Source organism: Phocoena sinus, chromosome 11, assembly GCF_008692025.1.
Source record: "Phocoena sinus isolate mPhoSin1 chromosome 11, mPhoSin1.pri, whole genome shotgun sequence".
NCBI lineage: Eukaryota > Metazoa > Chordata > Mammalia > Artiodactyla > Phocoenidae > Phocoena > Phocoena sinus.
The window spans coordinates 57,055,968-57,082,863 of record NC_045773.1 but is presented as its reverse complement, the minus strand read 5'-3'; the positions used below and the strand labels follow the sequence as shown (position 1 = coordinate 57,082,863).

The window sequence follows — 26,896 nt, the reverse complement described above, 5'->3', positions numbered from 1 at the left end:
GATATGATCTATCCTGGAGAACATTCCTTGAGCACTTGAGAAGACAGTGTATTATTTTTGGATGGAATGCCCTATAAACATAAATTAAGTGCTTCTTCTGTAATGTATCATTTAAAGCTTGTGTTTTCTTATTTATTTTCATTTTGGATGATCTGCCCATTGGTGAAAATGGGGTGTTAAAGTTCCCTACTATGATTGTGTTTCTGTCGGTTTTCCGTTTTATGATTGTTAGCATTTGCCTTATGTATTGAGGTGCTCTGATGTGGGGGCATATATATTTATAATTGCTATATCTTCTTCTTGGATTGATCCCTTTATCACTATGTAGTATCCTTCTTTGTCTCTTCTAATAGTCTTTATTTTAAAATCTATTTTGTCTGATATGAGAATTGCCACTCCAGCTTTCTTTTGATTTCCATTTGCATGGAATATCTTTTTCCATCCCCTCACTTTCAGTCTGTATGTGTCCCTAGGTCTGAAGTGGGTCTCTTGTAGATAGCATGTATACGGGTCTTCTTTTTGTATGCATTCAGCCAGTCTATGTCTTTTGGTTGGAGCATTTAATACATTTACATTTATGTAGTGTTCGATATGTATGTTCCTATTACCATTTTCTTAATTGCTTTGTGTTTGTTATTGTAGGCCTCTCCCTTCTCTTGTGTTTCCTGCCTAGAGAAGTTCCCTTAGCATTTGTAAAGCTAAAGTTGTAAAGCTGGTTTTGTGGTGAATTCTGTCAGCTTTTGTTTGTCTGTAAAGGTGTTAATTTCTCCATTAAATCTGCATGAGCTACTTGCTGGGTAGAGTAATCTTGGTTGTAGGTTTTTCCCTTTCTTCGCTTTAAATATGTCTTGCCAGTCCCTTCTGGCTTGCAGAGTTTCTGCTGAAAGATCAGCTGTTAACCTTATGGGGATTCCCTTGTATGTTATTTGTTGTTTTTCCCTTGTTGCTTTTAATATTTTTTCTTTGTATTTAATTTTTGATAGTTTGATTAATAAGTGTCTTGGCATGTTTCTCCTTGGATTTACCCTGTATGGGATTCCCTGCACTTCTTGGACTTGACATTTCCTTTCCCATATTAGGGAAGTTTTCAACTATAATCTCTTCAAATATTTTCTCAGTCCCTTTCTTTTTCTCTTCTTCTGGGATCCCTATAATTTGAATGTTGGTACATTTAATGTTGCCCCAGAGGTCTCTAAGACTATCCTCAATTCTTTTCATTCTTTTTTCTTTATTCTGCTCTGCAGTACTTATTTCCACTATTTTATCTTGCACATCACTTATCCGTTCTTCTGCCTCAGTTATTCTGCTACTCATTCCTTCTAAAAAATTTTTTAATTTCATTTATTGTGTTCTTCATCATTGTTTGTTTGCTCTTTAGTTCTTCTAGGTCATTGTTAAATGTTTCCTGTATTTTCTCCATTGTACCTCCAAGATTTTAGATCATCTTTACCATCATTACTCTGAATTCTTTTTCAAGTAGACTGCCTATTTCCTCTTCATTTGTTTGGTCTGGTGGGTTTTTACCTTGCTCCTTCATCTGCTGTGTGTTTCTCTGTCTTCTCATTTTGCTTTTCTTACTGTGTTTGGGATCTCCTTTTCACAGGCTGTACGTTTGTAGTTCCTGTTGCTTTTGCTGTCTGCCCCCAGTGGCTAAGTGTGGTTCAGTGGGTTGTATAGGCTTCCTGTTGAAGGGGACTGGTGCCTGTATTCTGGTGCATGAGGCTGGATCTTGTCTTTCTGGTGGGCAGAACCACGTCCAGTGGTGTGTTTTGGGGTTCCTGTGACTTTATTATGATTTTAGGCAGCCTCTCTGCTAATGGGTGGGGTTGTGTTCCCTTCTTGCTAGTTGTTTGGCATAGGGTGTCCAGCACTGTAGCTTGTGGATTCTTGAGTGAAGCTGGGTCTTAGCATTTACATGGAGATCTTTGGGAGAGCTTTCACTGTTTGAGATTATGTGGAGCTGGGAAGCCTCTGGTGGACCAATGTCCTGAACTCAGCTCTTCCACCTCAGAGGCACAGGCCTGACACCCGGCCAGAGCAATAAGATCCTGTCAGTCACATGGCTCAGAAGAAATGGAAGAAAAAAAGAAAGAAAGAAAGAAAAATAAATAAAATACAGTTATTAAAATAAAAAATTAAAAAATATTAATAATTAAAAAAATAAAAAGTAATAAAGAAAGAAAGAAAGAGGAGAGCAACCAAAGCAAAAAACAAATCCACCAATGATAACAAGCACGAAAAACTATACTAAAAAAAAAAAGAAAAGAAAAATGGACAGACAGAACCCTAGGACAAATGGTAAAAGCAAAGCTATACAGACAAAATCACACAAAGAAACATACACATACACATTCACAAAAAGAGAAAAAGGAAAAAAAAATCTATATATATATATAAATTTAAAAAAAAAGAAAACATAAAGGAAGAGAGCCACTAAGTCAATAAACAAATCTACCCATGATAATAAACTCTAAATACTAAACTAAGATAAACATAAAACCAGAAAGAAATTATATACAGAAAGCAAACCCCAAGTCTGCAGTTGCTCTTAAAGTCCACCACCTCAAATTTGGGATTATTTCTTGTCTATTCATGTATTCCAGTGATGCAGAGTATATCAAGTTGGCTGTGGAGATTTATTCCACTGCTCCTGAGGCTGCTGGGAGAAATTTCCCTTTCTCTTCTTTGTACACACAGCTCTTGGGGTTTGGCTTTGGATTTGACCCTGCCTCTGCGTATAAGTTGCCTGAGCGTGTCTGTTCCCACCACACAGAACAGGTTTAAAGTAGCAGCTGATTATGGGGCTCTGGCTCACTCAGGCCAGGGGGTAGGGATGGGTATGAAATGGAAGGCGAACCTGTGGCAGCAGAGGCCAGCATGATGTTGCAACAGCCTGAGGCACACCGCGCATTCTCCTGGGGAAGTTGTCCCTGGATCACAGGACCCTGGCAGTGGCAGGCTGCACAGTTTCCTGGGAGGGGAGGTGTGGATAGTGACCTGTGCTTGCACACAGGCTTCTTGTGCAGAGAAGGTGCAAGCTAGGGCTTCTTGTCCAGAGCCAGGTGCAAGCTAGGGCTTCTCCTCTGCTCAGTCAGTGGCTATCACCACTCTGTCAAGGGTGCGGTCAGAGCCACAGGGGCTGGAGCAGGAGCCCTGAAGAATTTGGGTTTCTTCCAGGTGTGATGGCAGTCTCAGCCTTGGTTTGGGGTATGGATTCAGGGCCTGAGGGCTTAAGGCTGTACTTCTTTTCTGATTTCACTTTATCCCTGATGTGCTTGCTTGGCTAGAGGCTGGGTTGTGGCTGGAGGGGTTGATATCACACTACTGAGCTGAGTTTGCTCCCTCCCAAGAGTGCACAGGGACACATGTGTTGGCAATGGTTGCCTACACCCTGGTCAGAGGCAGGGCTTGGATCCAAGCCAGCTCTGTTCCCTCCAAGTGTGCAAACTCTTGTAGTTAGTGGCACCCTCTGCCTTAGTGGAGAGCAGTGCTGGAGCAAGAGGGGCTAGAGCAGGAGCCAGGTGAGGGGTGGGCAGGGGGTGTGATGCAGCAGTCCTGGCTAGCTGGTCAGAGCCCCTGGCAATTTTCAATGTGCTGCCTCCACACTTTGACTGGGAGCAAGTCTGTGTGCTCTTCAAGAGCAGAGGCCCAGTTTCTTACAGCCTTTTGGTAAGGCCCACTGGGTTTCAAACCAGCTAAGGGGCTTGTCTTCCCAGTGTTGTATCCCAGGGCTGGCGTGTCCAATGTGTGGCTGGAATCCCTCACTCCCCAGGGAGGATCCCTGAGGCTGTGATGTCCCCTCCTCTCCTGTGTCCCCGCTAAGGGTGCTGGTCCCGACCACATCACTTCTCCCTTCCTACTGGACTCTGTGTGGATCTTTCTTTACAGGCTTGGTTGCAGAAGAGCTGTTCTGCTTGTCCCCAGGTTGATTTCAACAAGAGCTGCTGTTTGGATGAGGGGAGGTGAGCCCAGCATCCTCCTAATCTGCGACTTTGATCTCTCTCTCCTTTCTTGACTTTAATAACCATGAGTATAATATGCACATCTTAATCAAATTTTAAGTCATTATCATTTCATGCTTTATCTTTATGCTATTTTTTTTCAAGTTCTAACAAAGGGGGCTTGCACCATGGTTATGACAGACGTATTTGCTGAATTCTTACTTAACAAAGTTCAGTCTATGCATTTATTATATACAAAATAAGGCAAGAGATTGAGGAGACAGGGCCAACTACATAATTTGGGGGGTGTCCCACATAATTGTGAGGCCCCAGCAGGGAGTGAGGAAGTCAATCTCCCCTTCCCATAGTCCAGCATCCCAGTTGATGGTAGATAAGAAACCCCCCAAGATATTGCAACCTCCATGAGAGCAGGATGCAATTGGTACCTGGATTAGAGGTCAGCAAGAGGCCCCCACTGAATCACCCTCCAAACAAGCCAGGGTGCCACCAGCCTGGTCAGGGATGGCCTCTTCTTTGCCCTACCCCAGATACAACAGGGCACCTGCTCCACCCTGACCATCTCCTTGCCTGCCTCCATATCCTATGGGGGGAGAAGCATAAAGGTGGAACACAGTCCTCCCTTGCTGACACACCCAATCACCATACCAGGTAGAGGGCAGCAACAATGGGACAGGGACAGGAAGGTGGAGCTGGAGGCCAGGCAGAGGCCCAGAGGGCTGGAATCAGGTGGCTGAGAACTTAAGTCAGGGAGCTGGAGGGACCACATGTACACTAGGGTCCAAGCCCCCAACACACATGCTCTTTGTCCCATCAGACTTCACTTCTAAAACACAAATTCAAAGATAAAATTATTAAGAATTTCATGACCTTGAATACTGTATTCAAGTTTCTTACTTTCACTTATAATCACAAAAGAAGCTAAATGTTCAACTTCACTTTTAATTAAATCTGGTTCCTCACGTTCACTTAATTAGCAAAAGGGATTAAAGCGGATAAAAATGCTCAGTTGACCAAGTGTTGATTATGACTACAAAAACCCCTTTCATTAGTGCAGATATTCTAAAGTCTTAGTCTGAATTCTAAGTTCTAAATTCTTAGTCTGCAGATATTTAAATTGATTCAAGATACTGTCAGTTGAATTATCAGCTGAGCTTTTTATTTTTTTAAATAAAGCAATATAAGCTAGTTTTACAAATTATACAGTTATATATTATGGTAAATGGAATCCAGAATGGCCTCTGTTCTGGCATTTAGTCATCTCCTCCTCTCCCAAAGTTACTCCCCTTCCTATGTTTGCCATCATCAGAAAAGAAACCACCTGGGAGATGCAGTTTAGCATCATAATTAGGCCTGCAGGCTCTGGGTCTGATTGTTGGGGGTTAAATCCTGGCTTGCCCTTTACTAACTCTGATCTTGGGCAAGGTTTAGCTTCTAAATCCCAGATAGCCTGGGACTATAATCTGTAAAATGGGATAATCATAGTATCTACTACATCAAGCTGGTATGGTGATTAAATGAAGCCATCCCTGTAAAGTGCCCAATAAATTAAAAAGAAAATCCACAATTTTCTTTCTCTTCCACCTCCTCCCTCATTCAACCAACACCAAAGCCTGTGGCTTCTACCTCCTAAATATTTCTCAAATCCGTATCATTCCCCTCTAATCCCATGGCTATTGGCCTATTTCATCATCACTTGCTTGGACCACTGAAACAGTCTCTTAAATGACACGCACATCTCTTGTCCACCTCTGATCCATATTGTAAACTGCTACCAGAAAAATATTCCAAAACTGATGACATCACTCCTCTGCTCAGGATTCCTCAATATCCCCTCATGGTCCAAAAGGACAAAATTAAAACTCCCTGCATGTGATACAAGCTCCTCCTAAACTAGCCCTTACCTCCCTCCACAGCCTCACCCTCTCTTCCCCCCACCAGCAACACACCAAATGCTCCTACTTGTTCTTTCCCAAACAGCCCATGGCTCACCTATGCCCCCATTTCTTGGTTATTTTATTCACTCTGCTTGAATTTGGTTTTTGCTGATTATATCTACTCTTTCCCAAACCACATCCCTTATGTGCTTACCACTCTTTTCCAAGTCTCCATTAGGAAGACTTCTTGGACCACCCTTAGACAGACTCACTGTCCCCCTTTTACACGTTCTCATTGCACTGTCTATATTTCAATACGTAAAACTACTGTAACCATTGTATCATAATGGTCTGTTTCACCACTGGAAACTGCAAACTTGTTGAGAGGAGGGACCTGTGTCTCCTTCACCATGATCTCCTCTGCATGTAAAATGGAATCTGGGTCCTGATGGGTACTCAGCAAATGAATGAATGAACAAATGAATGAACAAATGAACTAAGCCTAACATCTAAGAATTTACCTGTCTATAACCTAAAATATTTCTGTATACACTTTTGGAATCTTAGGAATATCTCCTACCAGAAGTTCCAGTTTATCCTCATTGCTGTGAAATGCCTCCCTGCTTAGATATTTCAGAGAAATTCTTAAGAGCAACTGAATGCTTTAATGATTCTCTAATCAAATAAGCATAAAATCACGTTTTAGAAAAAAATCTGGGATATTCCACTCATGCTACCCACTTCGTCCCCACTCTACTCTGAGAAACCAGATGAAAGAAGTAAAGGGATAAAATGTTCAACTGTCTTCATTTCATGTTTTAAGAAACAAAGAGGTGGGACTTCCGCAGTGGTGCAGTGGTTAAGAATCCGAATGCCAGTGCACGGGACACAGGTTTGATCCCTGGTCTGGGAATATCCCACATGTTGCAGAGCAACTAAGCCCGTGTGCCACAACTACTGAGCCTGCGTGCCTAAGGCCCATGCTCCACAGCAAGAGAAGCCACCACAAGGAGAAGTTCATGCACCACAAAAAAGAATAGCCCTACCTGCTCACCACAACTAGAGAAAGCCCACGCGCAGCAACAAAGACCCAACGCAGCCAAAATTAAATAAAATTAAATCTTAAAAAAAAAAAAAAAGAAACAAAGAGTTGAAGATAGGGTGGAAAATGTAAAGATCCACTTGTCCTTAGAACTAGCCAAAACTAACTTCTTTAGTCCTTATGACTGCCTCTGAAACAAAGTGCCAGACAGCTTATGCAACCAAGCACAGACAGAGAAAACTTAGGCAATGGGAATATTGTGTGCATAAAAGGAAATGTTCTTCCTTTACTTTAAAGCAAGTTCTTACTTTAGAAAGTAAATAGATAACATTCTCTTAACAGTGTACTGGAAGGTAAAAATAGTAATGCTGGTACTGAGCAGAGCAGTAAAATATATTTATTTTCTGCATCAAACTCTTCAGGGTTACTAAGTTATTCTCCCAATTTAAAAGTCTGCTAAGGTAAGTAAACAGGAAATTGTATTTGTTCCCTAGTTCTTTTGAAACTTTATTTTTTAAATTATTTATTTATTCACTTTTGGCTGCATTGGGTCTTCGTTGTTGGGTCTTCATTGCTTCGCGCGGGATTTCTCTAGTTGCGGCGAGCAGGGGCTACCCTTCATTGCGGTGTGCAGGCTTCTCATTGCGGTGGCTTCTCCTGTTGCAGAGCTCAGGCTCTAGGCATGTGGGCTTCAGTAGTTGTGGCACGTGGACTCAGTAGTTGTGGCTTGCAGGCTCTAGAGCGCAGGCTCAATAGTTGTGGCGCACGGGCTTAGTTGCTCTGAGGCATGTGGGATCTTCCCAGGCCAGGTCTTGAACCCGTGTCCCCTGCATTGGCAGGCAGATTCTCAACCACTGCACCACCAGGGAAGTCCCTGAAACTTAATTTTTAAAGACTGAAAATCCAAAGCCATTCAAGTATGTAATTGTATGCAACTCACAACTGATTTTGGTTTTATGTCAAATTTTCTGAAGATAAAACTTCACAATGTGAACCACTGTCTTGCATAACTTTAAATGAAAACTACATCTGTTATAGGCTGCACACTGCAATCTTAATTTGTAGTCAGCTTTAAAATTAAATTGTCATTTCCTACTAATTATGGCACCTTAGTGTTTTGAATTAAAAGTGTACTCAGAACATTTCATCTGGAGTCCCCTAATAGTGTTCATTCATCCTCTTAAACACTCTGGTGACAGGGAACTCACCATCCATCAGCAGCCTGCTCCACTGTGGATAGCTCTAATTCTGACACACACTTCCTAATGGTGAGCTCACCTTGGCCCCCCCCCCCCCAGAACTTCCATTCCATGGTCTTGGCTCCATTTGCTGAGGTTCCACATAATAAATCCAATTGTTTTCATATTCTCGATGCCATTCCATTTTCCCAGTTAACTGAAGTATTTTTAAAACATCTTATGATTGTACGCCAAAACTTGTTGACTCAAATTCCAGCCCACAGTGGGAACAACCCACTTCTTTCCATCAATACCACCACTCTAGTCAAAGCCGCCATCATCTTTCAGTGGACAGCTGAACCTGGTTCTCCCTCCCACTCTCATTCCCTTCAGTCTATTCCCTGGAGATCAGCCAGAATGATCTCTGCTAAAGAAATTTTCACTATGTCTCAATCTGTTAATAACCCTTCAGTCCTCTCCTCAATACTGGAGATAAAAATTCAAAACCCTCAGTGTGGCCTGTAGAACCTGTCAACCTGGGTCCTGTCAGCCTCCCAGGTCCATTTGCTGGCTATTCTCTCCCTTACTTGACATGCTGCATCTCCAACTTTTTTCAGTTCTTCAAATTAACAAGCTCTTTTGCTCAGGAAAGCCTTCAGAGATGTGGGTCTATGAAATGCTTTTTCCACTCTGTTTACTATTTGAGAAGTAATGAAGTTCAGGTTTCAGATTACATGTCCTTTCTTCAGAGAAAATCTTTCCCAAATCCCCAAACTAGACCAAGTCCTTCTGTAATCTCTCGTTGCCCCTTTTACCATCCTTCATCAAATTTATCATAATTTTTATATACTTCATTCCATAAATAATAACATTATTAATAACAATACCTAAATTAATTGAGGGCTCGCTACATGCTGGGAACTGTGCTAAGACCATCACAAGCATGATCTTATTTAGGCTTCAAAGCAAGCCCATGAGTAGTTACTATTGCTACCTATATATCACAGATGAGGAAAGCGGGTCTTGGGAAGGTTAACGTGAGTGGAAGAGTGGGGATTAGAATCCACTCAATTCTAGAACCTATTGATGTTCTTAACCTTTTCATGATAATGCTGATATCCGACTTTTCCACTAACCTCCTAGCTCCAAGAGGCATGGACACCAATAGCCAGGAAGCCTGTCATAAGCAAATTATGGTCCTGTTTGCCCAATGCCACAAAATCAGAATAATGTCTCTGTACTTTTTCTCTGCACTACCCTCTCCTATTTTTCGTGGCACTCAAATACCTAAGAAAAGGAGAAATTAAATGAGTAACTCTGGTATTCTTGTCTTGACCTCTCTGGAGACTTATTGAATTTTTAAGGCACTTTCCAGAAAACAAATAGAGAACAGGAGATGAGCAGTTTAAATACATTTGTATGGATTCATTAGCAGTAGGGTGGATCTAGTGTAACGCAGAATTTAGATGATTTAGAAAGGGGTTTCAGCTCATTTCCCACAATATTTATAATAATAACTGCCAACATTGCTCAAGATTTACCATTTGCCAAAGCTCTATGCTAAGTGATCTGCATGTTATAGTCATCACATCAGCTTAATGAGGTTGGTGCTATTATGATCCCCATTTTACCAGATGAGGAAACAGAGCTGCTGAAAGAATAGTCAAATTGTCTGCTCAGAGTCCACAGTTAGTGAAATTCAGCCCCAGCTGGGCCTGAGGCACTTAATATTGTAGGGCAGCATTGTGCTGAGCAAGGAAAGATTCAAGATATAATCCCACAAACGTGAGGAGTATCTATTAATGCTAAACAATGGGCTGGAAGGAGAAAATAAAAGGGAAAGGGGCATAGCCATGAAAATACGCTTATTACATTGCATCAGAGGTGGTGCCAAGAGCTAGGATAGATACAGAATTGAGATTTATAGGAATTGGGCAAGGGGATAGACAAAGTTTCCATCTGGGGTGACCCTAGGATTTCTATTATCACAATAAGGATTTGACTCAGCTTGATGGGGCAGAGTAGTAATCTTGGGCCAATTTAAGGTTGTAAAATGGTCCAGAAATAACGATCAGCCAGGTAAATGAGTCATTTATTCATACAACCAGTAAATTGTTAAGGGTCTACTTTGTACTAGGCATTGCTCTGGGCACTGAATAGCTATAAACTAAACTGAAAAAGTCCCCATTCTTGTGGAGTTTTCATTCTGGTGGGGAAGAGAGACAATAAAAGAACAAGTCTGCATGCACATGTATAATGTGTTAGGGGTGGTGGGTGCTGTGAACTTGGTAAACCGGTCAAGGGGACAAGAGAGTCTGGAGAGGTTGTGGGGGCATCAGGGCAGATGCCTTGATTTTTCAGAGACCCAGTTTCCTCAGAAACCAGAGGAAGTAAGGGCCTGTGCCACTGTGTGTATCAGAGGGAAGAGAGTGCCAGGAAAAGGGAAGAGCAGTAGCGAGGAGCTCCCTGTGGTTGGAGTGGAGGGAGCAGAGGGAAAGTGGGAGGGGAAGGGTTAGGGATGAGCTGGGACAAGACCTGTGGGGGCAGAACTTTGAGACTCTATAGGGATAAGGACTTTCATTAAACTCCTACTATATGGATATATGGAGCACTTCTTTCTGAGTTTCTTTGAAAAATTAAAATATTTCTTAAAAATAAAAAGGAAAAAATGCTTGCAATTTTATCATCTAACATGGCCTTTTTCAGTTTCATATGTTCTTGTCCAATCTTTTCCATATTCTTACATATTTTATGTTTTTTTCATAGTTATAAGTACCTGTACATTTTATTTGTTTTACTTAGTTTCAGATCATACTTGTTTTGTTTTCATTTTTTAATTTAAAAAATTTTAATTAATTTTTTATTGGCATATAGTTGATTTACAATGTTGCATTAGTTTCTGCTATGCAGCAAAGTGAATCAACCATACATGTACCTATATCCACTCTCCTCCAGACTTCATTCCCATATAGGTCATTACAGAGCACTGAATAGAGTTCCCTATGCTATACAATAGGTTTTTATTTATTATCTTTTACATATAGTAGTGTGCATATGTCAATCCCAATCTCCCAATTTATCGCCCGCCCCTTTCCCCCTTCGTAACCATAAGTTTGTTTTCTACATCTGTGACTCAATTTCTGTTTTGTAAAGAGGTTCATGTGTACCACTTTTTTTAGATTGCACATATAAGCGCTATCATATGATATTTGTCTTTCTCTGACTTACTTCACTCATTATAACAATCTCTAGGTCCATCCATGTTGCTGCAAATGGCATTATTTTCTTCTTTTTTATGGCTGAGTAATATTCCATGGTATATATGTACCACATCTTTATCCATTCCTCTGTCAATGGACATTTAGGTTGCTTCCATGTACTGGCTATTGTAAATAGTGCTGCAGTGAATATTGGGGTGCATGTACACTTTCAAATTATGGTTTTCTCTGGATATATACCCAGGAGTGGGATTGCTGGATCATATGGTAGTTCTATTTTTAGTTTTTTAAGGAACTTCCATACTGTTATCCGTAGTGGCTGTATCAATTTACATTCCCACCAACAGTGTACGAGGTTTCCTTTTCTCCACACCTGTTCCAGCATTTACGGTTTGTAGATTTTTTGATGGTGGCCATTCTAACTGGTGTGAGGTGATTACCTCATAGTTTTGATTTGCATTTCTCTAATAATTAGTGATGTTGAACATCTTTTCATGTGCCTCTTGACCATCTGTATACCTTCTTTGGAGAAATGTCTATTTAGCAGATCATACTTATTGTACAGGTTGATATAAAGCCTTCTGAATAATCAATCTAATGGTTGCATAATATTTCAAGTGAATGTACTACTTCCTCTTGGACACTTGGTTGGCTTCCAAATGGTCCCTATGACTGGTGATGCACAAATATTTTTCTAGCTTTGGATTATTTGAGAGCCCTTCCTCTTCCTCTTAATATTTACATAGTGAATTTGCATAGATATGAGGTATTTCTTGATAATCCCTATAGGTTTGAAGTTATGAGACTAATTACCTGCTGATGATAGTGGTCACCTTTTCAGAATAGATGTCTTCTGGCACTGGTTCATATACCGCCTCCACTATCTGCAAAACAAACAGACTAGAATGATGGAAGTAAAGGAGCCACAGGTGCCTTTGAGTGGTGATACTTGGCCACGACACAAGAGTTACTTAACAAGCATCATAATTTCATGCACATATTTTCATCAGAAACAAAAATATCCCAGCAAATTAAAAATTAGCATTAATTAAACTGTTCTTGAGCATAGAATTGTATTCTTCAAGCTGAGTTAAAGTTAACCTCAGATTCATAATAAATGATGTGTAGGATAATACAATATGATAGACTGAGGGCAGTTCAAACTGCAATTAAGAATAAAAGACCAAAAGCAGTTTGATATATTTATTTTTATAATTTTCTATGATAAATTGAAGACAATTATAAGGGGAAATGTGCCATAGCACATGATGTAGATTTAGAAGAAAGGAGGAAAAATAAACTGGATCATGTCGTTAATAAAACAATGACTGCTTTTAAGTGACAGTTTTATTAAAATCACAAAGGTTCTACTTAAGAAGAAAAGGAATGGTGTTTTTGGCAACATGAGACCCTTTTGTCTTCCAAGATTGCTTACTTTTGTGGCCAGGGAGAGCATGTTTGTGCTGTAGAAGGGAGGATTCAGAGTCGCCATCTGATAAAGGATGCAGCCTGCTGCCCAGACATCAGCCTTCTCCCCATACGGCTCACTCTTCAGCACCTCAGGGCTGAATCAAAATAAGGATGTTAATGCACAATGAAAAAGGGAGAAGTCAGTACAGAAAAAAGTTCAATTTTCAAGCTATATTTGGATATATAAGAAAAAAATGGAAACTCGGTCATCATTTCAAGTAAACATATTAAGATGTATCTTTGAATTCTCTCAGACTCAGGTGAATCAAGAAGCACAACCAAGCAATTCTAATTTAAGCAATAAATGTCAATAAACAACTCCTATTAAATGTCCTTTTACTTCCAGAAACAATTACCCCTCCATGGTAGACGGAATGATTGGCCCCAGTTCTCTCTATTCTGGAGGTTTTGAATACCCCACTCCTTCTTCTTGGTGGGCAGTGTTTGCTACCCACTCCTGCCCTTGCTTTTGTTGTGTTGGCCAGTGGAATGTGGAAGTGGCAGTGCAACAGATCATGGCCTCAGTCTTAACAGGTGTTGAGTGCTTCCATTTGTCCCTACAGGAGCTTCTGTCCAAAAGAACATCGTATCCCAGGTAGCTAGGATAGCCCAGCCTAGGCCCAGCACAAGACACATGGAGCAGATCTGCACACATAAACCTGCAGCCTGAAGGAGACCCAGCCCAGGAGACCCACAGACCTGTGAGTCTGACAATAAATGCTTATTGTTGAATGCCACTGAGATTTCATGGTGATTTGTTATGCAGCATTATTATGAGCAAAATTGACTGACATAGCACCATCCCTTTGCTATTCAATGCTAGCTTATAAAGTAGGAAGCAAGACCATATTTAAATGTGTTGCAGAAAATGACAACTTCCATCATGTTCATCTCTTCTGAAATTTCATATCTAGTCTGAATAAGGATGCTGTCAGCCTTTAAATGAAGTTAAGCTGTGAGGGTTTATGGGCTTGACATTTTTTTTAATGTGGAGGGGTGGGTAGTTCCCTTGGATATTTTGAACTGATAGAAGTTTCCTCTCTCATATTTGTAGACTGAAACTCAGCAAAGTGTTAAAAGCACTCAGCACACACACACACACACCCTAAATTAAGTAGTCTGATGATTCAGTTCTAAAGTATGTATTTAGGACTGTGCTCAACCCTCTAAATTAATGGAGTAGGAATTAATGGTTAACTTGGGCAGTGGACTAAGATATAAAGAAACTCATAAATTGGTATCAGTACAGAGCAAGTATTGGCTGTTAAGAATAACCAAGGAGTTGCAATTCTTGTGAGATTATGGAGAATGATTCCTGGTTTAAGATTTACATTATGTATTTACAGAAGAAGTGTGATTTCAAGATCTCTCAGTTAAGCATTTCCATAGGTACTGTCTTTGAGTTCAATAATATGGCAATGGGGGAATCTGGGGTGATTTCCAGGGCTCTACTGGTCCTAAGTGTATAAAAGTGTCCCCTGTTGTTCCTCGATCAACTGCTCACATTAAAAAATGCCATAAATGGAAAAAAAATGTCTTCAACAAAAAAATGTCCTTGGCTCCACACAAATGGCTCATGTTTTAATCTACTGAGAACTCAGAAGATTTGTTTCATGTTTCCAAAAGCTCAGGAAGCAGGTGCTGTGAGTGCTCCACCCATCACCCCCTCAGATCTCTTTTCCATTTCCTGTTTCTTGTGTGCTTTCACTCTCAACAGCCAGTGTCTGTACTTCTCTGGAGGACAGCCTTCATTTTTCCTCAAAAGATAACTACTCAGTGTAGAGGAAAACTCTTGTAAGAGTAGAATTTACTTAGTTTATTTTTCTCATCATTCCATCTCTTCCTTCATCTCACTAGAGACCACACACTCCTTTCATCCCCACAGGCATGTCCCTTTGCAATATGGCTGTGCTGCTCCTCCCAATAAAAGATGGACTCTATTTTGTACCCCTTGAATCTGGGCTTAACCATATAACTTGCTTTGGCCAAGAAGACATCAGGAAAAGTGATGCAAGGAGAGAATGGAAAAGCACTTACTCTTTGTGGCTTGCTCTCTCTTCCTGTTCTTGAAAACCCTACGATCACAAGCAGGTGATTGAGCCCAGGCTTGCCTGCTGGATGATGAGCATCACATAGCTCAGTTACCTCCAGCACCCCTACCCACAGCCACTCTACCACCACATCCATCAGTGAAGCCTTTGAAAACCAGGTGACCACAATGCACAGGTGAGCCCAGACAACACAGATAAGCAATCCCAGCTCAAACCAGCCCACAATTTGCCAGCGCACAGTATATTGAGAAGAAGAAGAATAAAAAGGTTATTGTAACCACTAAGTTTTGAGGTCCTTAGTCAAAGTTAACTGACATGACAGCTTTCATCAGATTCTCAAAGCTGTCCATGCCTCCCTGAAAAAGACAGAGAATCACTTCTCTGGAAGAGAACAAGAAAGGGCAATAAAAGACAACACAGTTGCCAACTATCACTTTGCTTCTGGGGTACAAGTTCAAATATTCTCTAAGATAAAAGAGTTTCATAATTACAATTAAAAGCAATGGCAAACACAAGACAGAGTCTGATTTCCAAAAGTCACACGAAATGTTCTGCTATGTTATGTGTGTCCCCCCAAAATTCATGTGTTGAGTCCCAACCCCCAGTACCTCAGAATGTAATCGTATATACAGATAAGGCCTGCATGAGCTGATCAGAGCTGCCATTGGGGTGGCCCTAATCCAGTATGACTGGTATCTGTATTAGAAGAGGAAGAGACACCAGGAGTGTGCAAGGAACAACCACGGGCAGAGGCAGGAAGAAGGCGGGGCTGGCATTTGTGAGCCAAGGAGAGGCCTCAGAGGAAACCAAACCTGCCAACATCTTGATCTTGGATTTCAGCCTTCAAATAAATTTCTGTTGTTTAAGCTACCCAAGCTGTGGTATTTTTTTATGGCAACAGGTTCTATGAAGAAAAACTATTCATGTGTTTTTCATCTTTAAAAAGAACCCAGCTTTTGGGAAATATGGCTAAAGTAATGACTCAATCACTACTTATTTTGGTGATTATTGTTTAGAAAACCATTGTAAAATAATTCACTGTCTTGTAATAATTTCCAATTTCTCCACTTAAGGTGAGCCCAACCACATTTAAAGAAATACAGAGTTACAGCTAGCAATGCTCACTTAAGAGAAAGAAGTTAAATAGTACACACACACACACACACACATACACACACACACACACTTTAAAATGGGTTTTCTCGGGCTTCCCTGGTGGCGCAGTGGTTGAGAGTCCGCCTGCCGATGCAGGGGACACAGGTTCGTGCTCCGGTCCTGGAAGATCCCACATGCCGCAGAGCGGCTGGGCCCGTGAGCCGTGGCCGTTGAGCCTGTGTGTCTGGAGCCTGTGCTCCGCAACGGGAGAGGCCACAACAGTGAAAGGCCCGCGTACCGCAAAAGATAAATAAATAAAATAAAATAAAATTGGTTTTCTCTTTCCCAATCAGAAATATTACTCTGTATTTTAAAAACTGGATATTCCTATGTGATTTGGTCATCTAAAATCTTTTAATGGTAAAGTAAGGCATAATTTATGATATTTAATAAAAATAAGGGCTTTTCTGGTAAAGATTAAACATATGCAATTAAATGTGTAAAAAATTACAGCCATTGTAAGTTGTACTTCAATTAAAATATTATCATTTTTATTATTGCTGACCTAACGTACATGGTGACTATATTTAATAATAATGTATTGTATACTTGAAATTTGCTAAGAAAGTACATCACAAGTAATGTGATAATTGAATCTTTTGAAGTAATAGATATATTAATTAGCTTGGTTGTATAATCATTTCACAATGTATACAAATATCAAAACATCACATTGTAAACCTCAAACATATACAATTTTTAATTGCCAATAATACCTCAATAAAGCTGGAAAAAATTTTAAGTGAAGCCAGGGATAGTATAGTTAGGTAGGTGGCAAGGACATTCTTTACTTATTACTATATTTTAATAAATAAGTCAACATAGCTCATAATCAGCAGCCTTTGAGAGGGGGCTGGAGGAAAGTTTATCTAAATACTACCTCTGTTTTAAAAAGGCATAAATTTACAAACTGATAATGAAAACAATGTGGAAAAACGATGAGGAAGGAAGGATGCTTAATATAATTTTTTAAAAAGACAGACTGTTTAGAGTTTTAAATTCCATTAGTAGTCCCTCACTGATGTGAACAATTAGGTTGCTAATTGCCAAAGATTCTTATTTACTCATTATTGAAGTAAACAAGGAAAGTATTGAATCTAGATGTTTTTCAAAACAGTTTAAAATATGAACATTTTGCTATTTCACAAATAATTCAATACTATGATGATTTATGTAAGTTGGGAGGGGGGCTTCTTTCCTTTAAATGCAACAAAGTACATTCACAAAGTAAATGAAATGAAATGATATGTTAAAAGGTTCTGAGTGTAGACAGTATATTCTTCTTTCCTACAGTGGTCATGTTGTCATCTTTGTTAAAAGTTTGATTATTGTGCTCGTTTTGTCAGCACATATACTAAAATTAGAATGACATGTGAAAATTAGCATGACCTCGGCACAAGGATGACATGCAAATCTGTGATGCATTCCATATTTTAGAGGCAGTAAGATGACAGGCAGAAGATGAGGACTATAGTTAATAAAGTTGTTTCTCATAGGGGTAAAGATTAACAATTTTGATACTGCTATACATGTATACCAGAATTCAACAATTAAGTAAATGAGTGGCAGATGGCAGAAGCCAGGTTTCTCACTATTGGAGTGGAAGAAAGGTTACAGATAAGCAAGGAAAGGAGTAGGGGTACTCTTCAAGGAGGTAACAGATTAGAGTTGGAGACAACAGTATAAACCCATGTTTAGCTTAATATTAATATAGATGGTTACATATGAAAATATTTATAGTTATGTGAATATACACAGGTTACTATGCACATATATATATCCTTGCACATATATATCCTATGCACATATATATCCTTTCATTCTGTCAGATGAAAAGGCCTAGAATTGATGACTTCCTAGTAGCAGTGAGCACACTTAGCACCAGATCTTGGGTTTTTTTTTTTTTTTTTTTGCGGTACACGGGCCTCTCACTGTTGTGGCCTCTCCCATTGCGGAGCACAGGCTCCGGACGCGCAGGCTCAGCGGCCATGGCTCACGGGCCTAGCCGCTCCACGGCATGTGGGAATCTTCCTGGACCGGGGCACAAACCCGCGTCCCCTGCATTGGCAGGCGGACTCTCAACCACTGTGCCACCAGGGAAGCCCCCAGATCTTGGTTTTTAACACCATTCTCCAATGAAAAGAATCAGGACCATTGGAGAAATGACTGATAATAGGACTGGGGCAAGAAATATACTAAATGAATCTGGAGCATCTTCTAGTTCCAGAAAGTTAGTCTAAAGAAAAAAAAAGCACAATGATGGGGGTATGCCAGAGGGATATGGAAGACAAGTCAACCAGCTCCCAATGGCCAAATACAATACTTTATTTTGACCAACAAAATAAAGTATTGTATTAGTCAGCTTGGGCTGCCATAATAAAATACCAATAACGGGGTGGCTTAAATAGAAATAAACAGGAATTTATTTCTCACAATTCAGGAATCTGGGAAATCCAAGAGCAAGGTGCTGGCTAATTCTGTTCCCCAATGAGGGCCTTCTTCCTGGCCTACAGGTGGTTGCTGGGTCCTCACATGGCAGAGAAAGAGAGAGAGAGAGATTGAGCAGAGTTTCTGATGTCTCTTCTTATAAGACCACTAATCCCATCATGAGGCCCCCACCTTCGTGACCTCATTTAAATCTACTTAACTTCCCAAAGGCAACAATCTCCAAATAACATCACATTGGGGTTTAGGGTGTTAACGTATGAATTTGGGAGGGGGACACAATTCAGCTCACTGAAAGTTTTATTAGATTGTAACCCAGGGTATAAAATAATTATCCATGAGTCCATACTGATATAAATTTTTAAAAACCAAATAAATAAAAAACAGGAGGCAATAGACAAATCTCTTGAAAAATGACAAATAATTTATGTGGAGACTCCACCTTAAGGAAATGAAGCATAACTCCCTACTCCTTAAGTTTGGGGTGCATGTAGTGACTTTCTTTCAAAAAGTACCCTATAGAAAGAAAAAAAAAAAGAGTAACTTTACAGTAGAGAGACCTGATAAACACTATCTCCAGCCAGCTGATCAAGATTAACATCAACAGTGCTAAGTCATATTGATAGTATGTACCCATGAAAAGAGAATGGAGCTTCCCTGGTGGTGCAGTGGTTGAGAGTCTGCCTGCTGATGCAGGGGACACGGGTTCGTGCCCCGGTCCACGAAGATCCCGCATGCCGCGGAGCGGCTGGGCCTGTGAGCCATGGCCGCGCTGAGCCTGCGCATCCGGAGCCTGTGCTCCGCAGGGGGAGAGGCCACAACAGTGAGAGGCCCGCGTACCGCAAAAAAAAAAAAAAAAGAAAGAAAAGAGAATGGCAGTTTACACCTGTGATCTTTCTCCCCAAACATATTCCAGTCTAATTATTAGAAAAATATCAGACAAATCCCAATTGAGGAAATTCTATGAAATTCTTAACCAATAATTCTCAAAACTTCCAAGGTCATTAAAAACAAGAAAAATCTGAGAAATTGCCAAAATCAAGAGGAGTCTAACGAGAAATAAAAGATTACCTGGTCAACAAGTATCTGTAATATTAAGATGATAGGGTTTTTATTCTTAGAAGAAAAGGTATATGATAAATTGAAAATGAAAATATTTGAAGCAAGAAAACAAATCACTTCTATCAAGTATATCCATCCATTGTGCCACCAATTAATCTTATTATCAAACATAGAATGCTAAAATTACAGGCTATTTCTTCTCCTATGTTACATATACAGTTGACCCTTGAACAATGCAGGGTTTAGGGGTACTGAGGTAGGAGATAGATGGGCCCTTGGGCCAGACAACTGGTGTCTGTCAAGTGGAGTAAAACTGAAGCTTTGTTCTCACCCAGACACTCCAAGGACAAAGCCAGTGGCAGAAGCTGAGCTCTGCTGAAGTAAAGAGATAAGATGACCACTCCTGAGGTCAAGGAACACTTCCTGTCTGCACATGCAAAGGAAGGCTCCTTGGGTGTCAAAAAGGGAGGGGGTGCCACCCCATAATAAGTGTGGACATACACCCACAGGCCTCTGTGGTGGGATCCATCTCAACAAAAAGTTGCACGTGCATCTTGGGGCGGGTGGAAAAAGAAACAAGATAATTAGCCAAAGGTAAACAAAGACCCAGAAGGACTGTCCTATATACAGGATTTAAATCACCTCTTTACTGTGCTCCTCCTCATTAGAGAGGATTCCCACACCCCTTCTCTCTGGGTGTGTATTTCTGCCTAGCTTCTGACTTAAGTAAAATAAACTGTTTCTTTGCGTGCTCTCGCATACCTTGTGCTGTGTCTCTAATAATAAACTTTGTACCTGTTTTTACAGTTTTTGCCTCCTTGAAACATTCTTGCTTTCAATGGGGGTAAGAGCCAGGAGAATTTTGCCTCTAGCCACTAGTCCCTGGTGAACTAGCAGCTAGGATTCCTGGTTTTCATTCAGGCTACCCAGGTTCAATTCCTGGGCAGAGAACTAAGATGTCTCTTCAGGACTGCTCAATGCTGTCTCTCTGAGATCAGTACGACCCTCCATGTTGTTGAAAATCCATATTTAATTTATAGCTGGTCCTAAGTACCCGCAGTTCCGCACACTCAGGTTCAACCAACCATGTTGTGTAGTACTGGAGTAAAAACTCCAGTAGTGAAGTGAAAAAAACTAGTGAAAAACTCATGTCTCTGAAAAAACTCTCATAGTTCAAACTTGTGTTGTTCAAGAATCAACTGTATACAACATGTCATAAAAGATTTTTAATTTTTCCTTTGAAGTTTATATACTACCTCCTCTTTTTTAAAGACTTATTTTTTTAGAGCACTTTTAGGTTTACAACAACATTGAGAGGAAGTTATGGAGATTTTCAATATACTTCTTTCCCCCACATCCCCTTTCTTTTTTTTTTTTTTTTTTTTAAACATCTTTATTGGGGTATAATTGCTTTACAATGGTGTGTTAGTTTCTGCTTTATAACAAAGTGAATCAGCTATACATATACATATGTTCCCATATGTCTTCCCTCTTGCGTCTCCCTCCCTCCCACTCTCCCCATCCCACCCTTCCAGGCTGTCACAAAGCACCGAGCTAATATCCCTGTGCCTTGCGGCTGCTTCCCCCCAGCTATCTACCTTACTACGTTTGTTAGTGTGTATATGTCCATGACTCTCTCTCGCCCTATCAAAACTCACCCCTCCCCCTCCCCATACCCTCAAGTCCGTTCTCCAGTAGGTCTGTGTCTTTATTCCTATCTTACCCCTAGGTTCTTCATGACATTGTTTTCCCTTAAATTCCATATATATGTGTTAGCATACGGTATTTGTCTTTTTCTTTCTGACTTACTTCACTCTGTATGACAGACTCTAGGTCTATCCATCTCATTACAAATAGCTCAATTTCATTTCTTTTTAAGGCTGAGTAATATTCCATTGTGTATATGTGCCACATCTTCTTTATCCATTCATCCGATGATGGGCGCTTAGGTTGTTTCCATGTCCTGGCTATTGTAAATAGAGCTGCAATGAACATTTTGGTACATGACTCTTTTTGAATTTTGGTTTTCTCAGGGTATATGCCAAGTAGTGGGATTGCTGGGTCATATGGTAATTCTATCTGTAGTTTTTTAAGGAACCTCCATACTGTTCTCCACAGTGGCTGAACCAATTCACATTCCCACCAGCAGTGCAAGAGTGTCCCCTTTTCTCCACACCCTCTCCAGCATTTATTGTTTCTAGATTTTTTGATGATGGCCATTCTGACTGGTATGAGATGATATCTCATTGTAGTTTTGATTTGCATTTCTCTAATGATTAATGATGTTGAGCATTCTTTCATGTGTTTGTTGGCATTCTGTATATCTTCTTTGGAGAAATGTCTATTTAGGTCTTCTGCCCATTTTTGGATGGGGTTGTTTGTTTTTTTGTTATTGAGCTGCATGAGCTGCTTGTAAATTTTGGAGATTAATCCTTTGTCAGTTGCTTCATTTGCAAATGTTTTCTCCCATTCTGAGGGTTGTCTTTTGGTCTTGGTTATGGTTTCCTTTGCTGTGCAAAAGCTTTGAAGTTTCATTAGGTCCCATTTGTTTATTTTTGTTTTTATTTCCATTACTCTAGGAGGTGGGTCAGAAAGGATCTTGCTGTGATTTATGTCATAGAGTGTTCTTCCTATGTTTTCTTCTAAGAGTTTGATAGTTTCTGGCCTTACATTTAGGTCTTTAATCCATTTTGAGCTTATTTTTGTGTATGGTGTTAGGGAGTGATCTAATCTCATACTTTTACATGTACCTGTCCAGTTTTCCCAGCACCATTTATTGAAGAGGCTGTCCTTTCTCCACTGTACATTCCTGCCTCCTTTATCAAAGATAAGGTGTCCATATGTGCGTGGGTTTGTCTCTGGGCTTTCTATCCTGTTCCACTGATCTATCTTTCTGTTTTTGTGCCAGTACCATACTGTCTTGATTACTGTTGCTTTGTAATATAGTCTGAAGTCAGGGAGCCTTATTCCTCCAGCTCCTTTTTTCGTTCTCAAAATTGCTTTGGCTATTCGGGGTCTTTTGTGTTTCCATACAAATTGCGAAATTTTTTGTTCTAGTTCTGTGAAAAATGCCAGTGGTAGTTTGATAGGGATTGCATTGAATCTGTAGATTGCTTTGGGTAGTAGAGTCATTTTCACAATGTTGATTCTTCCCATCCAAGAACATGGTATATCTCTCCATCTGTTTGTATCATCTTTAATTTCTTTCATCAGTGTCTTATAATTTTCTGCATACAGGTCTTTCGTATCCTTAGGTAGGTTTATTCCTAGATATTTTATTCTTTTTGTTGCAATGGTAAATGGGAGTGTTTTCTTGATTTCACTTTCAGATTTTTCATCATTAGTATATAGGAATGCCAGAGATTTCTGTGCATTAATTTTGTATCCTGCTACTTTACCAAATTCATTGATTAGCTCTAGTAGTTTTCTGGTAGCATCTTTAGGATTCTCTATGTATAGTATCATGTCATCTGCAAACAGTGACAGCTTTACTTCTTCTTTTCCGATTTGGATTCCTTTTATTTCCTTTTCTTCTCTGATTGCTGTGGCTAAAACTTCCAAAACTATGTTGAATAAGAGTGGTGAGAGTGGGCAACCTTGTCTTGTTCCTGATCTTAGTGGAAATGCTTTCAGTTTTTCACCATTGAGGATGATGTTTGCTGTGGGCTTGTCATATATGGCTTTTATTATGTTTAGGAAAGTTCCCTCTATGCCTACTTTCTGGAGGGTTTTTATCATAAATGGGTGTTGAATTTTGTCGAAAGCTTTCTCTGCATCTATTGAGATGATCATATGGTTTTTCTCCTTCAATTTGTTAATATGGTTTATCACATTGATAGATTTGCATATATTGAAGAATCCTTGCATTCCTGGAATAAACCCCACTTGATCATGGTGTATGATCCTTTTAATGTGCTGTTGGATTCTGTTTGCTAGTATTTTGTTGAGGATTTTTGCATCTATGTTCATCAGTGATATTGGCCTGTAGTTTTCTTTCTTTGTGACATCCTTGTCTGGTTTTGGTATCAAGGTGATGGTGGCTTCGTAGAAGGAATTTGGGAGTGTTCCTCCCTCTGCTATATTTTGGAAGAGTTTGAGAAGGATAGGTGTTAGCTCTTCTCTAAACGTTTGATAGAATTCACCTGTGAAGCCATCTGGTCCTGGGCTTTTGTTTGTTGGAAGGTTTTTAATCACAGTTTCAATTTCAGTGCTTGTGATTGCTCTGTTCATATTTTCTATTTCTTCCTGATTCAGTCTTGGCAGGTTGTGCATTTCTAAGAATTTGTCCATTTCTTCCAGATTGTCCATTTTATTGGCATAGAGTTGCTTGTAGTAATCTCTCATGATTTTTTTAATTTCTGCAGTGTCAGTTGTTACTTCTCCTTTTTCATTTCTAATTCTATTGATTTGACTCTTCTCCCTTTTTTTCTTGATGAGTCTGGCTAGTGGTTTATCTATTTTGTTTATCTTCTCAAAGAACCAGCTTTTAGTTTTATTGATCTTTGCTATTGTTTCCTTCATTTCTTTTTCATTTATTTCTGATCTGATTTTTATGATTTCTTTCCTTCTGCTAGCTTTGGGGTTTTTTTGTTCTTCTTTCTCTAATTGCTTGAGGTGCAAGGTTAGGTTGTTTATTCGAGATGTTTCCTGCTTCTTAAGGTGGGCTTGTATTGCTATAAACTTCCCCCTTAGAACTGCTTTTGCTGCATCCCATAGGTTTTGGGTCGTTGTGTCTCCATTGTCATTTGTTTCTAGGTATTTTTTTATTTCCTCTTTGATTTCTTCAGTGATCACTTCATTATTAAGTAGTGTATTGTTTAGCCTCCATGTGTTTGTATTTTTTAAAGATCTTTTCCTGTAATTGATATCTAGTCTCATGGCGTTGTGGTCGGAAAAGATACTTGATACAATTTCAGTTTTCTTAAATTTACCAAGGCTTGATTTGTGACCCAAGATATGATCTATCCTGGAGAATGTTCCATGAGCACTTGAGAAAAATGTGTATTCTGTTGTTTTTGGATGGAGTGTCCTATAAATATCAATTAAGTCCATCTTGTTTAATGTATCATTTAAAGCTTGTGTTTCCTTATTTATTTTCATTTTGGATGATCTGTCCATGGGTGAAAGTGGGGTGTTAAAGTCCCCTACTATGAATGTGTTACTGTTGATCTCCCCTTTTATGGTTGTTAGTATTTGCCTTATGTATTGAGGTGCTCCTATGTTGGGTGCATAAATATTTACAATTGTTATATCTTCTTCTTGGATCGATCCCTTGATCATTATGTAGTGTCCTTCTTTGTCCCTTTTAATAGTCCTTATTTTAAAGTCTATTTTGTCTGATATGAGAATTGCTACTCCAGCTTTCTTTTGGTTTCCATTTGCATGGAATATCTTTTTCCATCCCCTTACTTTCAGTCTGTATGTGTCTCTAGTTCTGAAGTGGGTCTCTTGTAGACAGCATATATAAGGGTCTTGTTTTTGTATCCATTCAGCCAATCTGTGTCTTTTGCTGGGAGCATTTAGTCCATTTACATTTAAGGTAATTATCGATATGTATGTTCCTATTTCCATTTTATATATTGTTTTGGGTTCGCTACTATAGGTCATTTCCTTCTCTTGTGTTTCGTGTCTAGAGAAGTTCCTTTAGCATTTGTTGTAAAGCTGGTTTGGTGGTGCTGAACTCTCTCAGCTTTTGCTTGTCTGTAAAGGTTTTAATTTCTCCATCAAATGTGAATGAGATCCTTGCTGGGTAGAGTAATCTTGGTTGCAGGCTATTCTCCTTCAGCACTTTCAGTATGTCCTGCCACTCCCTTCTGGCTTGTAGGGTTTCTGCTGAGAGATCAGCTGTTAACCTTATGGGGATTCCCTTGTGTGTTATTTGTTGTTTTTCCCTTGCTGCTTTTAATATGCTTTCTTTGTATTTAATTTTTGACAGTTTGATTAATATGTGTCTTGGCGTGTTTCTCCTTGTATTTATCCTGTATGGGACCCTCTGTGCTTCCTGGACTTGATTAACTATTTCCTTTCCCATATTAGGGAAGTTTTCAACTATAATCTCTTCAAATATTTTCTCAGTCCCTTTCTTTCTTTCTTCTTCTTCTGGAACCCCTATAATTCGAATGTTGGTGCGTTTCATGTTGTCCCAGAGGTCTCTGAGACTGTCCTCAGTTCTTTTCATTCTTTTCTCTTTATTCTGCTCTGCAGTAGTTATTTCCACTACTTTATCTTCCAGGTCACTTATCCGTTCTTCTGCCTCAGTTATTCTGCTATTGATCCTATCTAGAGTGATTTTAATTTCATTTATTGCATTGTTCATCGTTGCTTGTTTCATCTTTAGTTCTTGTAGGTCCTTGTTAACTGTTTCTTGCATTTTGTCCATTCTACTTCCAAGATTTCGGATCATCCTTACTATCATTATTCTGAATTCTTTTTCAGGTAGATTGCCTATTTCCTCTTCATTTGTTAGGTCTGGTGGGTTTTTATCTTGCTCCTTCATCTGCTGTGTGTTTTTCTGTCTTCTCATTTTGCTTATCTTACTGTGTTTGGGGTCTCCTTTTTGCAGGCTGCACGTTCGTAGTTCCCGTTGTTTTTGATGTCTGTCTCCAGTGGCTAAGGTTGTTTCAGTGGGTTGTGTAGGCTTCCTGGTGGAGGGGACTAGTGCCTGTGTTGTGCTGGATGAGGCTGGATCTTGTCTCTCTAGTGGGCAGGTTCACGTCTGGTGGTGTGTTTTGGGGTGTCTGTGGCCTTATTATGATTTTAGGCAGCCTCTCTGCTAATGGGTGGGGTTGTGTTCCTGTTTTGCTAGTTGTTTGGCATAGGTTGTCCAGCACTGTGGCTTGCTGGTCGTTGAGTGAAGCTGGGTGCTGGTGTTAAGATGGAGGTCTCTGGGATATTTCCACCGTTTAATATTATGTGGAGCTGGGAGGTCTCTTGTTGACCAGTGTCCTGAAGTTGGCTCTCCTACCTCAGAGGCAGAGCCCTGACTCCTGGCTGGAGCACCAAGAGCCTTTCATCCACACAGCTCAGAATAAAAGGGAGGAAAAGTAGGGAGAATTAGTAGAAGTATGAGTAAAGAAAGAAGGAAAGGAGGAAAGGAAGGAAGGAAGAAAGAAGCAAAGAAGGAAAGAAAGGAGGGAGGGAGGGAGGGAGGGAGGAAGGAAGGAAGGAGGGAAAGAAGGAAAAAAGACAGAAAGAAAGATGATACAGTAAAAATAAAATAAAGTATAATATAGTTATTGAATTAAAAAATATTTAGAAAAAAAAAGGGACGGATAGAACCTTAGGACAAATGTTGGAAGCAAAGCTATACAGAGAAAATCTTACACAGAAGCATACACATACACCTTCACAAAAAGAGGTAAAGGGGGAAAAATCATAAATCCTGCTCCCTGAGACCACCTCCTCAATTTGGGGTGATTCGTTGTCTAAAGGAGGGAAGG

The 26,896-nt window shown here is 39.9% G+C and overlaps 1 protein-coding gene and 1 non-coding gene across 2 annotated transcripts in view; one reads left to right on the top strand and one right to left on the bottom strand.

Annotated features, from left to right (window-relative positions):
* Positions 1 to 26,896, bottom strand: part of NEK10 (NIMA related kinase 10) — a 305,942-nt gene that overhangs the window by 125,457 nt on the left and 153,589 nt on the right. Inside the window, exons 25-26 of the mRNA XM_032649886.1 lie at positions 12,710 to 12,839; positions 12,088 to 12,158 (exon numbers count right to left, since the gene is read on the bottom strand). Coding sequence (XP_032505777.1) covers positions 12,088 to 12,158; positions 12,710 to 12,839 — 201 coding nt within the window. The remainder of the gene's footprint in view (positions 1 to 12,087; positions 12,159 to 12,709; positions 12,840 to 26,896) is intronic.
* Positions 17,281 to 17,386, top strand: LOC116762947. Its single transcript, XR_004352375.1, has one exon. It is a non-coding gene; the product is annotated as a U6 spliceosomal RNA (small nuclear RNA).